The 12,701-nt window shown below is 51.6% G+C and overlaps 1 protein-coding gene across 3 annotated transcripts in view; it reads left to right on the top strand.

Annotated features, from left to right (window-relative positions):
- LOC121292725 (serine/threonine-protein kinase PAK 4-like) overlaps positions 1-12,701 on the top strand; it is a 66,357-nt gene that overhangs the window by 11,851 nt on the left and 41,805 nt on the right. For 2 of the 3 annotated variants that reach the window (XM_041215051.1, XM_041215050.1), the window contains exon 2: positions 10,148-10,387. In XM_041215051.1, coding sequence (XP_041070985.1) covers positions 10,181-10,387 — 207 coding nt within the window. In that variant the 5' untranslated portion in view covers positions 10,148-10,180. Of the gene's footprint in view, positions 1-10,147; positions 10,388-12,281; positions 12,503-12,701 lie in introns of those variants that run through there. The other variant, XM_041215052.1, reaches the window with a different exon arrangement.

Below are 12,701 nucleotides of genomic sequence, written 5' to 3'. Positions count from 1 at the left end.
TAGAAGGAAGGTTAAGGGTTGATTTGATCAAAGTTTTTAAACTATTAAGGGGAACAGATGAGGTAGACAGAGTGAAACTATTTCTGCCGGATGCGGAGTCTAGGACTAGGGTGCATAGTCTGAAAACTAGAGCTAGACCTTACAGGAGTGAAATTAACGAATACTTCTACACACAAAGGGAGGTAGAAGTTTGGAACTCTTTTATGCAAATTACAATTTATGCTAGACCAATTATTAATTTTAATCCTGAGATTGATAGATTTTTAACCCAAGCTATTAAAGGGTATGGGCCAAAGTTGGGTCACAGATCGGCCATGATCTCATCGAATGGGGGAACAGGCTCAAGGGGCTAAATGGCCTCCTCCTGTTCTTATCCAATTGGTAATAAATGGTCTGTTTGGTTTCTGATTGGCTGTGGGAAGGTGATGGGCATATTGGATGACCAGTGGATTTCCAAAATTATAGGTGCCAAGGCTACCCTGTGTCATTGCACAAGATTCACATGAGTGGAGATCTCCCGTAAACTAGCAGTTTCTGGCCAACACCCTCCTGCAGATGGATGCATACAAGGCCGCAAAAGGTGATGGCTGCCCACAGAGAGTCAGACGTCGGTTCCTGCATACTTGTAATTTTTTCGAATGGTTGAACCAACCCCACCTGTGATAACACCCTGATCACCCTCTCTCACCCTGGTCCCAGCAGAGACAATAAATGGTTTAAATGGGTATAAAGATAGTCTCCGTTCACGTGCATAGCGTTAAATCTACTACACAATGTGTTTTGATCTTGGGGTACCTCACCAAGGACAAAGCTGACCTGCTGTTTCTTCAGGAGTGAGAAATACCGCACCTCAGCACCTAGTCAATGATTGCGATGCTTCTGTAATAATAATTGCGTTACTCTTCACAGCCCATTAGGAATTCTAGAGAACTGATCAAAAGGTGATTCCTATTCCTCTGGCCTAGGTATCTGCCTCAGGGAAACAACTTCACCATCTCTAAAGTTAAGGAGGTGGTGGGTGGTCGCCTCTGAATAGCGAACATAATGTAAAAAACCCCCCTGGTCCGGTTAATCAACGTCTATGCCTTGGCTCAAAACCAGCAAGTGGCTGACTGTCGTCCAGCAGCTCACACTGCAGCTGGCAATGTCCAGGCTGGTCATTCTCAGTGGTGACTTCAATTGCTGCATCAATGCTGCTGGACCATCCAACAGGGCTGACAGCAAACTGGTCAGCACTTCCAGACTCTTGATTGAAGTGATGAAAGATTCCAAGCTGCATGATGTCTTCAGCAATCCTGCAGATGGAGCACCGTGCAGATAAACCTAGTCGAGGCCAGATGGGTCCATCCATTCCAGAATAGTCTTCCTGTTTGTGTCCCGAGTGTTCACATTCTGTTGATGTCAAGCTGGCTTTCTACTCTTACTATTGCCTCCTACTGGCTGAATGTCACCTACAAGAAGACCAGAAGGTTGGTATAGGGACATGAAATCTGAAGGAGAAATTATTGACCCTAGAAAACATTGAAGAACTCAAAGGGGATTATGAAAGTTGGAGAACTGGGAAACCACCTTTTGAGTCCCAGACACGCAGGTGCGAAGCAATCAAGGTGCACATCAAGAGGTTTTTCATCCTCAAAGATGCTCAGAAGATGAAGGAGAGAAACAGAGGGGAATGTCCTGAATTCCAAATATCATGCAGAATCTGCTCCTGCTGCGGTCAATGGGGGTTGATATCAGGGAGGACATCCAAAAGGTGAAGAGCCAGCAAGCCTTGCTCTTTGTCTGAGAAGTCTCCCAAGATCATCTTTCAATCCAGAGTCTGCATCATGGAGCAGGATGAGACGTGCTGACAATTCTTCTTCCAAAAGATACACAAAGAGAGCCCTGTGATCAACAACCTGAAGGAAAAAGCTGGCTCAGTAACACCATCACTGGCTGATATACAAAGGATCAGCAAATCCTTTTATGCTGGCCTGCATGTTGTGAAGCCCACAGACAACACAACTTCCCAGCTCTTCCTGTCCTCTATCATGGAAGTCTTAGACAGCAGTAGGCAAGAGTATGGATGAATTGCTAACTACAAAGGCCATCTTGCAGGGCTCAAGATGCAGGTGAATTTGCCCATGAACTGTCACAATTAGCCTATTGAAAGGAATGACGGGGGCAAAAAATTCAAGAAAAATCACCCCCTTACAAATTGAGCTATAATGTAAGGTAATAATGTGTGGGGGTGATCTTTCATGAATTTTTTCATAATGTAAGGTAATATTCTAGACCTGAACAATTGCAGGAGCATTATCTTGTTGAAATTGGGCAAGCAATGCAGAGTTTGATTGGGGGAATGATGAGTGTGGCTGCTCCTCCAATCACAGGTTCTGTCTCCCCCATGCAGGCTGTTCTAGCTCCTCCAATCACAGATTCCTTCTTTCCCGCTCTTGCTGCTCCTCCAGAGACAGAATTGATAATTGGATGAGCAGCAAAGGTGGCAGAAAAGGAACCTGTGATTGGGGGAGCTGAAGCAACAGAGTGGGAGAGATAGTAGAGAGGGAGGCCAAGATGGTGGCAGATCTAGTGCAGATAAAGAGGGAGAGAGGGATAGAGGGATAGATGGAGGGAGGGAGGGGAGGGGAGGGGGGGATGGATGGAGGGAGGGAGGGAGGGGAGGGGGACAGGATGGAGAGATGGGTGGAGGGAGGGGGGGAGAGAGAGGGGAGAGGGGGAGGGACGTGGGGGGGAGGAGGAGGGACATGGGGAGAGGGGGAGGGACGTGGGGAGAGCGGGGAGGGCGAGGGACGTGGGGAGAAGGGGAGGGATGTGGGGAGAGTGGGGGGGAGAGGGGGGAGAGGGGGAGGGACATGGGGAGAGCGGGGAGGGGGAGGGACATGGGGGAGAGGGGGAGGGACATGAGGGGAGAGGGGAGGAGGGAGAGGGGAGAAGGGAGAGGAGAGGGAAGGGGGAAGGATGTGGGGAGAGCGGGAGGGGGGAGGGGGAGGGACGTGGGGGAGAGGGGAGGGGGAAGGGGAGAGGGGGAGGGATGTGAGGGGAGGGGGCAGGGGAAGGGACGTGGGGAGAGGGGAATGGACGTGGGGAGGGCGAGGGATGTGGGGGGAGGGGGAGGGACGTGGGGGGAGGGCTGGGACGTGGGGAGAAGGGGAGGGACGTGGGGGGAGGGGAGGGAGGAGGGGGAGAGGGGGAGGGACTGGGGGAGAGGGGAGGGATGTGAGGGGAGGAGGGAAAGGGGAGGGGGAGGGATGTGGGAAAAGTGGGGAGGGGGGAGGGGGAGGGACATGGGGAGAGCGGGAGGGGAGAGGGGAGGGGGGAGGGGGTAGAGGAATGTGGGGGTAGGGGGAGAGGGATGTGGGGGGAGGGGGAGGGGGAGGGACGTGGGGGGAGCAGGGAGGGGGAGGGGAGAGGGGGAGGACTGTGGGGGGAGGGGGCAGGGGAAGGGACGTGGGGAGAGGAGAGGGGGCAGAGGAGTGGGGGGAGAGCTGGAGGGGCGAAGGAGAGGGGAGGGATGTGGAGGGGGGAGAGGGGAAGGGGAGGGGTGAGGAGGCGAGGGAGAGGGGAGGGATGTGGAGGGGGAGGGGAGGGATGTGGTGGGGGGAGGGGGAGGGGGAGGGAGGGGGAGGAAGGAGGTTGCGAGGGACGGGGAGGAAAAGGGGTTGAGAGGGACGGGGAGGGAAGGGAGAGTGGAATGGGGGAGGAAGGGGGAGAGAGGGGAATAGAGGGGGAAAAGTGATGGGAGGGAGAGGGAGAGAGGGACGGGGAGGGGGAAGAAGGAGAGAGGGACAGAGGAGAGAAAGGAGGCGGGGGGAGAGAGGGATGATGGTGGGAGTGGGGAGAGTGGGACAAAGGAGAGACGGGGCAGAGAGAAAGACTGAGGAGAGGGTGAGAGAGGGAAAGGGGCAGGAGGGAAGATGGGGAGAGAAGGATGTGGAAGAAGGATGGACACAGGAGGGAGTGAGGGGTGAGAGAGGGATGGGGAGAGAGGGATGGAGAGAGAGGGAGGGGGAAGAGAGGGACGGGGAGGGAGAGAGAGGGATGGGGAGGAAGGGGGAAGAGAAGGATGGAGAGGCGGGTGGGTATAGGTGGACAGGGAGTGAGCCGGAGAGAGGCATGGGGGTGGGGAGTGGTGGAAAGTAGGGCAGAAAAGAGAGGGACAGGGAGGGAGGGAGAGAAAGGAAAGGGAGGGAGAGGGGAGAGAGGCAGTGAGAGGGGAGAGAGGGACAGGGTGGGAGAGGGGAGAGTGGGACAGGGTGGGAGGGGGAGGCAGAGGGGACAGAGGGATGGGGAGAAAGGGTTTTGGGGGAGGGAGGGGAGGAGTGAAAGGGGAGGAGAGAGGGACAGGGAAAGGACAGGGAGAGTGGGGCTTGAAGGGATTGGGGAGAGAGGACGTGGTGGGAAGGAGAGGGTGAGAGGGCCGGGGAGAAGAGGGAAGATAAAGGGGAGGGGGAGAGGAACGGGTATGGGGAAGGAGGGGTGAAGAAAGGGATGGAGGGATGGGGGAGGCGGACGGGGAGGGTTGGGGAAAGAGGGACGAAGGAGAGAGCGGGATGGGATGGGTGGAGAAAGGGATCAGGGAGGGAGCGGGAGGGAGCGATGCGGGAGAGCGTGAGGGGTGATGGAGGGGAGAGAGGGACATGGGAGAGATGGATGGGGAGAGGGGGTGAAGGAGGGAGGGTGTGAGCGAGGGAGGAAGGGACGGGGAGGGAGGGGGAGGGACGTGCATGGAAGGGGAGAGGGAGGGGAAGGGAGAGGAGAGGGAGGAACAGGAGATGGAGGGGTTTGGATGGGGGAGGGGGTGTAGAGATGAGGGTGGAATGGGGAGAGAGACAGGGAGGGAGGGGAGAGAGGAGGGGGGGAGAGAGGAGGGGGGGAGAGAGGGCTGGGGAGGGAAGGGGGAGAGCGGGACTGGGGAGGGAGCATGGTGGTGACAAGGTGGGGCGAGAGAGGGAGTAGGGAGAGGCAGGGACAGAGATGGTGGGGGGGGTTTGAAGGAGGGAGGGTGGGAGAGGGAGGTGGGAGGGACTAGGGAGAGACAGAAGTGCAGAGGGGGAGGGAGGGTGAGCGAGCCATAGAGGGAGGAGGAGGGATGTGGAGAGGGAGGAGGGGAGGCAGGGGGTGAGTGAGAGAGGAAAGGTGGGGAGATAGACAGATGGAGGGGGAAGGTAGGAGGAGATGGGAGGGAACAGGAGAGGGAGGGAGGGGGAGAGAGAGGGAGGAGGAGGGAAGGAGGGAGGGGAAGAGAGAGGGAGGAGGAGGGAGGGAGGGGAGAGAGGGAGGAGGAGGGAGAGGAGAGAAAGGGAGAGAGGAAAGGAACGGGGAGAGACAGAGGAGGGTGGGAAGGTGGGTGATAGGGAGAGTGAGGGAGGAGAGAGGGAGTGGGAGGTAGTGGAGATCAAAGGGGAGGGAGGATGGAGGGAAAGAGAGGGAGGCAGATTGAGGGGGAGGTAGGAGAGAAGTAGTGGGATAGGGAGGTAGGGGAGATGGAGGGGGAAGGAGAGAGGGAGGGGTGAAAGAGGAAGGGAGGAATCCGGAGAGAGAGGAGGGGACAGTGTGGGAGAGAGACCAGAGGGGAGGGAGGGAGACCAGGGCTGAGATGGAGGTGGAGGGTGGTGGTGGAGGGAGGGAGTGGGAGAGAGGAGAAAGGGAGAAGGAGGAGGGAGAGAGAAGGAGATGAGGGTGGGAGGCAGAGAGTGGGAGACCGCAAAGGAGGGAGAGAGAAGGGGAGGGAGGCAGAGAGATGGAGGGAGAGGGGGGAGGGAGGCAGAAAGTGTGAGAGAGGGAGGGAGGGGAGAAAGAGGGAGGAAGACGAGGAGAGAGAAGAAGGGGAGGTAGGGAGGACAGATGGAGATGGAGAGGAGAGAGTGGGGTTAGTTAGAGGAAAGAATGAGGGGGAGAGGGAAGGAGGGTGAGGGAGTGAGTGAGGGTGTAGATAGAGGGAGAAAGGGGGAGGTGTGTGTGTGTGTGAGAGAGAAGGGGGAGAGAGACTGAGGAAGGAGAGAGCTTTGGGGGAAGAAGGAGGCCTTTCAGGGTGAGAGAGGGAGGGTGAGTGGAGGATTGAAGCAGGGAGGAAGTCGAGGATAGAGAGAGGAAGGAGGGTGGGAGACTGGGGATTGTAGAGAAGAAGAGGAATGGAGGAGGGAGAGAGGAGGCCTGAGAGATGGAGTGGAGGAGGGTGGGAGAGGAATGGAGGGAGGGAGAGAGGAAGGGGAGGGTGGGAGAGAGGGAGGTGATGGAAGTGGGAGGGAGGAGTGGGGGAGGGAGGGGGAGAGGGAAAAAGAGGGAGAAGCAGCCAAGGGTGGGAGGGGGAGAGAGGGAGGGTGGGTCTAAAGAGGAAGGATGGCAGCAAGAGGAAGAGGGAGAGAGGGGAAGGGAGGCAGGGAGGAAGAGGGAGGAAGGCAGGGATGGAGAGAGTGAGGAAGAGGGCAAGGGAGGAAAATCAAGGAGGGAGGAAGAGCAGGGAGGGAGGGAAGAGAGAGAGAGGGAGGGAAGATGGAAAGGGAGGGGAAGGGAGAGAATGGCAGCCAGGAGGTGTGAGAGAGAGAGGGATAGATAGAAAGAAGGGGAGAGGGAGGAAGAGTGTTTGTGAGAGAGTGAGAGTGTGTGAGAGAGAGGGGAAAAAGACAGAGACACTGAGGAAGGAGAAGGGATTAGGGAAGAATGAGGCTTTTCAGGCTCGGAAAGAAGGTGGGAGGTAGGGAGAGAGAGGAAGTGAGAGAGAGGGAATGGGTGGCAGAGAAGGAAGGAGCAGGAGAGAAAGAGAGGAAGGGAGAGGGAAGATAGAAAGAGAGTATGTGTGAGAGAAAGAAAAGAGATAGACACTGAGGTAGATGAAGGGATTTGGGGAAGGTAGGGAGAGAGAGGGAGTGAGACAGAGGGCGGAGAGGCAGAGAAAGACAGAGTGCGGCGGGAGATGGAGGGAGGGGGTGGTAAGAGAGAGAGGGCGTGGATAGAAGGAGGGAGGGAGAGTGTGTGTATGTGAGAGAGAGAGACATTGAGGAAGGAGAGGGGATTGGGGAAGATGAAGGCATTTCAGGTTGAGCACAATGTTGCTCACTTTCACACTCGCAGCTTATTTTATTTGTGCAAATGATTTCCCAACTCTTTTTTTAAAAAAAATTATTTATTTTTCTCCTTCTAAAGCTCTCCGCCTGGGCCTGGCTTTCAAGTTTACCGACAACTTCTGGAACAATAATAAGCAAGCAAAAAAGAAAAAAAACTTAAATCCTTTCCACTGACCTTCTTCCTCTTTTATATTTGTCCAGCAAATTATTTTGGGAGCAATGTTTGAAGTGTAGAAATGTGGGGTGGGAGGAGAAAAAATATTGTGGGGAATATCCAGTTTTCTTCTGTTCCCCTTCAATTTTCCTTCAAATGTTTCTGCTTTAGAAGTGTCTGTCTGCATATAAGATTTTTTTTGACTGCTATATAGCTTTGATGTGTAGAAAAAGTTGGGAGTCCAGTTGATCTAGAAGACCCTGACCTTCCAGAGCTTGTGTTTGCTTTAACATTAACAACTGGAGGAGGATGGTGGTTCAGGGAGGGATGGTGGTGAATGAACAAAAACCGTTTAATTGTTGGCCACCTGCCCAGCATCGAGCCTCTTGTTTCTGTAATGGAGGCCCAGTGCAAGTTTGCAAGTTACTGCTTCGAGTAAAGTTAGGTTTCTAACCTAAAATCTTAATCTTAAATAGTCCCCAAAAATCAAAAAGTAGCCCTCAAGAAAATCTCAAAGAGCCTTTGGGAAAAAAAAGGAGATTTTGACCACTGGCCCTTAGAGTCAAGCAAAGCTCCCGGAAGTGATGGTTTACCAGCCTATTTCTATTCGACTCTTTGGGTCTGGGTCAGCCTCTGACTTGCTGGAAGTGTACAAGGGCATTCTTCTGGCCGGCAACATTCCAGAATCCATGAAGAAAAGCAACGTTACTCCCACTATAAGTGTAAGGGGGAGAGGGAACAAATCAGAAAATGGCGACCCGTTTCGCTGCTTAATGTGAACCATACTGATGTGAATTACTAATGTGAATGGTTGGGAAGTGGAAAGCTTTCTGATCAAATCTGGAGTCAGGCAGGGCTGCCCTCTCTCCCCCTCTTGTTTCTGGGTTGAAGCTTTTGCTGAGTCCGTCAAGATGGATGCAGGCATATGAGAGGTGACAATCCCAGGCAGTGAAGGCACTCGGGTCAAAGCCTTCCTGTACATGGATGATGTCACCATTTTCTGCTCTGATCCACTGTCAGTGCGCAGACTGAGGAGCATCCGTGACCAGGCCTTGGGAGCCAAAGTAAACCATAACAAGAGTGAGGTCATATTCTTTGGGAACTGGAGCTTTGTCCCCTTCACCATCAGGTCAGAATAAGTGAAGGTGTTTGGGATATAGTTCAGAGGGTCCAGGGCATGTGCCAAAAACTGGAAGGAGCATGTAGCCACGGTGAAACAAACCTGGGCTTGTGGGAGTGATGCTTCCTCTCCATTGCAGTTAAGAACCTGGTCATCAGGTACAAGGCACTCTCTGTGCAGGTCAGGCCCATAGCCTGCTCATATGCCACATTGGTCACCTGAGCCATCTTCTGCTTTATCTAGAGAATGAAAATGGACCATGTCCATTTACAAAATCTCTGGAATAGGGGAGGGAAAAACGTATCTAACATCGCCCTCAACCTGATGGCTGCATCTGTGCAGCGGAATGAAGCTGTGTGTAGGCCCTTGGTATGCAAACACCAAGTGTCACTAGGTGCTGAAATTCTATCTGTCCCGGTGTTGGGAAGGATGGGTCTGGCCACATTGCTGCGGAACACTCCATTTAATTGGACCATACTGTACCACCAGTCCCTCCTGGAAAAGTTTGTGTAGAAAAACACCTTTGATCATCTAACAGGCAGTGGTCTGCACTTAACATCCTCGAGGCCCTGCAAGAAAAGATGTTGGATCTGGTTGGATGATATTTTGAGTAGACTGCCAAATTCGTTTGGCAGAATGCCTCATCACCAGAACTTTCAAACAAGCACCAAGATGTAGCTTGGCAGGTGGTGAGAGGACCCTCACTGCCAGATCCTTCCTGCATGCCCAGAGTCTCTCTGCCTCTGCATGCTGCCCTCCAGGCAGTTGCACTGGGGAAAGAGAGTGTTGCCCACCTTCTTCTAGAACATGCTGTTGCAAAGCAGGTCTGGAAAGAGATGCAGTGGTTTTTGTCCAGGTTCACCCTTGGCAGTTCCATAAGACAGGATTCAGTGCTCTATGGGCTGATCACAGGGTCCCATACCAAGATAAACATCAACTGCTGCTAGACGACCATCAACTTGTAACAAAGGTAATCATTGGCCCACCTGAAACTTATTGGTTTTCCAATGCAATAAGTTGTCCACAGTCGAGTATTGCAGACTGGCACATTCTAAGGTGCAGGACTCCGTGCTGAAGGACAAGCTAAAGCTTGGGACAGCTGTTCAAAGGCTGAATGGGGAGAGGCAACTGTGTAAGGCCCCCCACTATAGTACACTGAGGCACTGAAACCCATCTAAAACCCCTCAGGCTGTACACACCAGAGAATGTTTGACATGAAATGTATATTGTAAATATAACCTATAATGATGAGCACCTGAGAATGCCATATACTGGATTGACAGAAATTGAACTCTGTTATGCTTTATGTAATGTCAATGACAGATAGAATTTCAGCACCTAATGACATTTGGTGTTCGCATACCAAGGGCCTACATACAACTTCATTCTGCTGCACAGATGCAGCCATCAGGTTGAGGGCGATATTATGTGATGTGCTTTTGCAAACTTTATGAATAAAGTATTTTTTGAAAAAAGTGTTTTTGGAAAGGTGGCTGGCAAGAAGTTTTGATGGGAACTCCACTTGCTGCTATTGTGGGCAAGTCACTAACCTAGCTTCAGTTCAGTTCAGTGCTGAACCCACATACTGACAGTGGGATTGTCTATAATTTTAAAAACCATCCTTTGTAATTCAGCTGCTCACAGGTTTCCATGAGGTGTGGCTGCACACCTTTGTTTACCATTGGTTGCTTTCAGAGACAGGCAGACCAAGGAATGTGAGCACCTGGTAATACTGCTGGCAGGTCCCCAGCCCCAGCTTGTTTATTCTCCTAATATGCTGCTAACCTCAGTCTCTTTGCATTACAGATTCATTCTTGAAGCTCCCTGCACTAGTTCGATATGTGGAAGAAGAGGAAAGCCCATCGACTGGAGATTTCGGCTCCTCTCAACTTCCAGCACAGGGTCCACACATCCTTTGACCCACAAGACCAGAAATTCATTGGCCTGCCCCAACAGTGGCAGGGGCTATTAGCAGAGAGCGTGAAACGGCCAAAACCTTTGGTAGATCCATCCGGGGTTACACCAGTGGAGCTCACACCACCAAAGGTAAGGCCAGTGGGCACTGAAGGTGAGGGGTGAAGACACTGAGGATGAGGGGCATGGAGGGTAGAGCATGGGCACTGGGGGTGAAGGACATGAACGGTGAAGATGCTGAGGGTGAGAATTGGGGGCACTGAGGGTGAGGGGCACATGAGGAGGTGAGGGCCATGGAGGGAGAGGGCAGGGGGTCACTGAGGGTGAGGGATTTAACAGATGAACAATTAAAGGGAAGGGGCAGTAGGGCACTGAGTAAAACAGACCTAATAAACCACTGTGTCTTAAAACACGTAACATGCGAAAGTGGATGACCTGCCTGCCTGATATTACCCTCAGGGAACACTTCTATCACCAGGGATTAACTGCTGTGGGAAGTAGTGAACAACATCTCACTGTTTCCAAATTAACTTTCAAGTTGAGGTTTAAAAACTTTGCAACTGTTAGTTAACCCTTTGTAAGCTAAAGCTAATCATTATAACAATATAACATGAATTAAAATCAATTTTCTTCCCGGCCCATAACTGTTACACCTTCCAATGATAGAAAGTTTGAGTGTGAGTGTGTGTGAGTATCTGTGCCTTTCAGTGTGCGCAAGTATATGAGCATGAGTCTGCATGTGAATTCCAAGCTGAGTAAGTGAGTGTGGAACAACAGCAGCATGACTGAGAACACCAAATTGTGAGTCAACCAAGCCTGCACCCTCAGCGCATTCCAATATAGTGGTGAGACCTGAATAACATATACTAGGTAGGAGAAGAGGCTGAACAGTTTCCACCTTTGCTGACTCAGACAGTATCCTTGACATCTCTTGGCAGGGCAAGGTCACCAACTCATATGCCCTGAAGCATGCTAATTCTATCAGCATACATTCATTGCTAAACCAATTATGTCTGCGCTTGCTTGGCCACATTCATCGGATGGATGATGGCTGTATACTCAAAGATCTTCTGTACAGTGAATTGGCCACTGAGTCATGACCTCCTGGGTGTCCATACCTCTGCTACAAGGGCACCTGCAAGGGAGGTATGAAGATGGAAGACATTGACTGTGACGCTGGGAGGCAATTGCTGATGGCCATGATCTCTGGAGGCTGACTGTTTGGAAGGGCATTGGCAGAGATGAGCAGAATCGAAAAGCTCAGCTGGCCCAAAAGAGGGCTCAGAGTAAACAGAGACCACAAATTGTGCACCTTCTTTGTGCACTGTCTTCTTCTGCAGCAAAGACTGCCATGCCAGAGTGGGGCTCCTGAGTCACACCAGGCAATGCTTCACACACACAATTGACCACCATGGTGCAAACCATCATCTCACAGGACAGAAACAATTGAGTTCAGTAGTGTCTGAATGCATGCACGAGTCTGTGCAACTGTATGCGTGTGATTGTGAGACTATGAGTGTGCATGAATGTACGTGGGTGCAAGTATTAATACGTATCAGTGTGAGTGTAAGAGTGTGGGTGTCTGCGAGTGCATGAGCATGAGTGAGTGAGTTTGGGAATCTCAGGGCATGCGTATTCATGAGTCCTGATGTATCTGTATGAGTGAGTCAGTGTGTGTATGGGAATTTGCCAGTGTATGAGTTATGAGCATGTTTGAGTCTGTGCGCATTTATGGATGTGTGTGTGCAAGCGTGTGTGTATGAGTGCATGCGAATGTGTGTGAGCATGTGAATCTGTGTGAACCTAAGTGTGTATATATATATGTATATATATATGTGTATAAGTGTGCGAGTGTGTGTTGATGAATTCTGTAAGGGGTGATGAGTCTATTCCTACATCAGAAAGATTTTTCCTTTATTTGGACACCATTGTTGGAGGAGCAACCTAGAATTTTGTGTGAATTCTACAGTGACTCAGGTTGTTTTCCTCATTCTTCATGCCTGTGGTAGGAGGATTAGGCAAAGATTGGAGGGCTGCTCAAGTACTGACACCTCAGTGCTCAGTATGGAATAGTATAATGTGTATATGTGTGTGTGTATGTGTCACAGGGCTTCAGTTTCGCAGCATTTACCCTAACCCAGGAGGCTGGTCATGTTTCAGCATCAACGGTAAAGTATGTAAACTTGTTTTTCATCTATGAACAGAGTGGGCAGCTGACAATCTGTGTGTCTGAGGAGAGAGGCCAAGGTGAGTCCACGACGGTGGGTGTTTGACAATCTGTGTCAGGGTTGGGGAGGGTAAATAATTAATTGTACTGATCAAATGCTGTGGGCTTTATGTAGTGATGTGTGCCCCTAATGGAGAGAGTGTTCACTCTCTCTACTCAGCAGAGTCTTGCCCTGTGGGGGTTTCTGTAAGTGATTGTGTCCTTGCAGGGAGAGAATGT

This window comes from Carcharodon carcharias, chromosome 20 (assembly GCF_017639515.1).
Source record: "Carcharodon carcharias isolate sCarCar2 chromosome 20, sCarCar2.pri, whole genome shotgun sequence".
In the NCBI taxonomy this organism is placed as follows: Eukaryota; Metazoa; Chordata; class Chondrichthyes; order Lamniformes; family Lamnidae; genus Carcharodon; species Carcharodon carcharias.
Note: the sequence above shows the minus strand (reverse complement) of the source record. Positions and strands in the feature narration are given on the sequence as shown.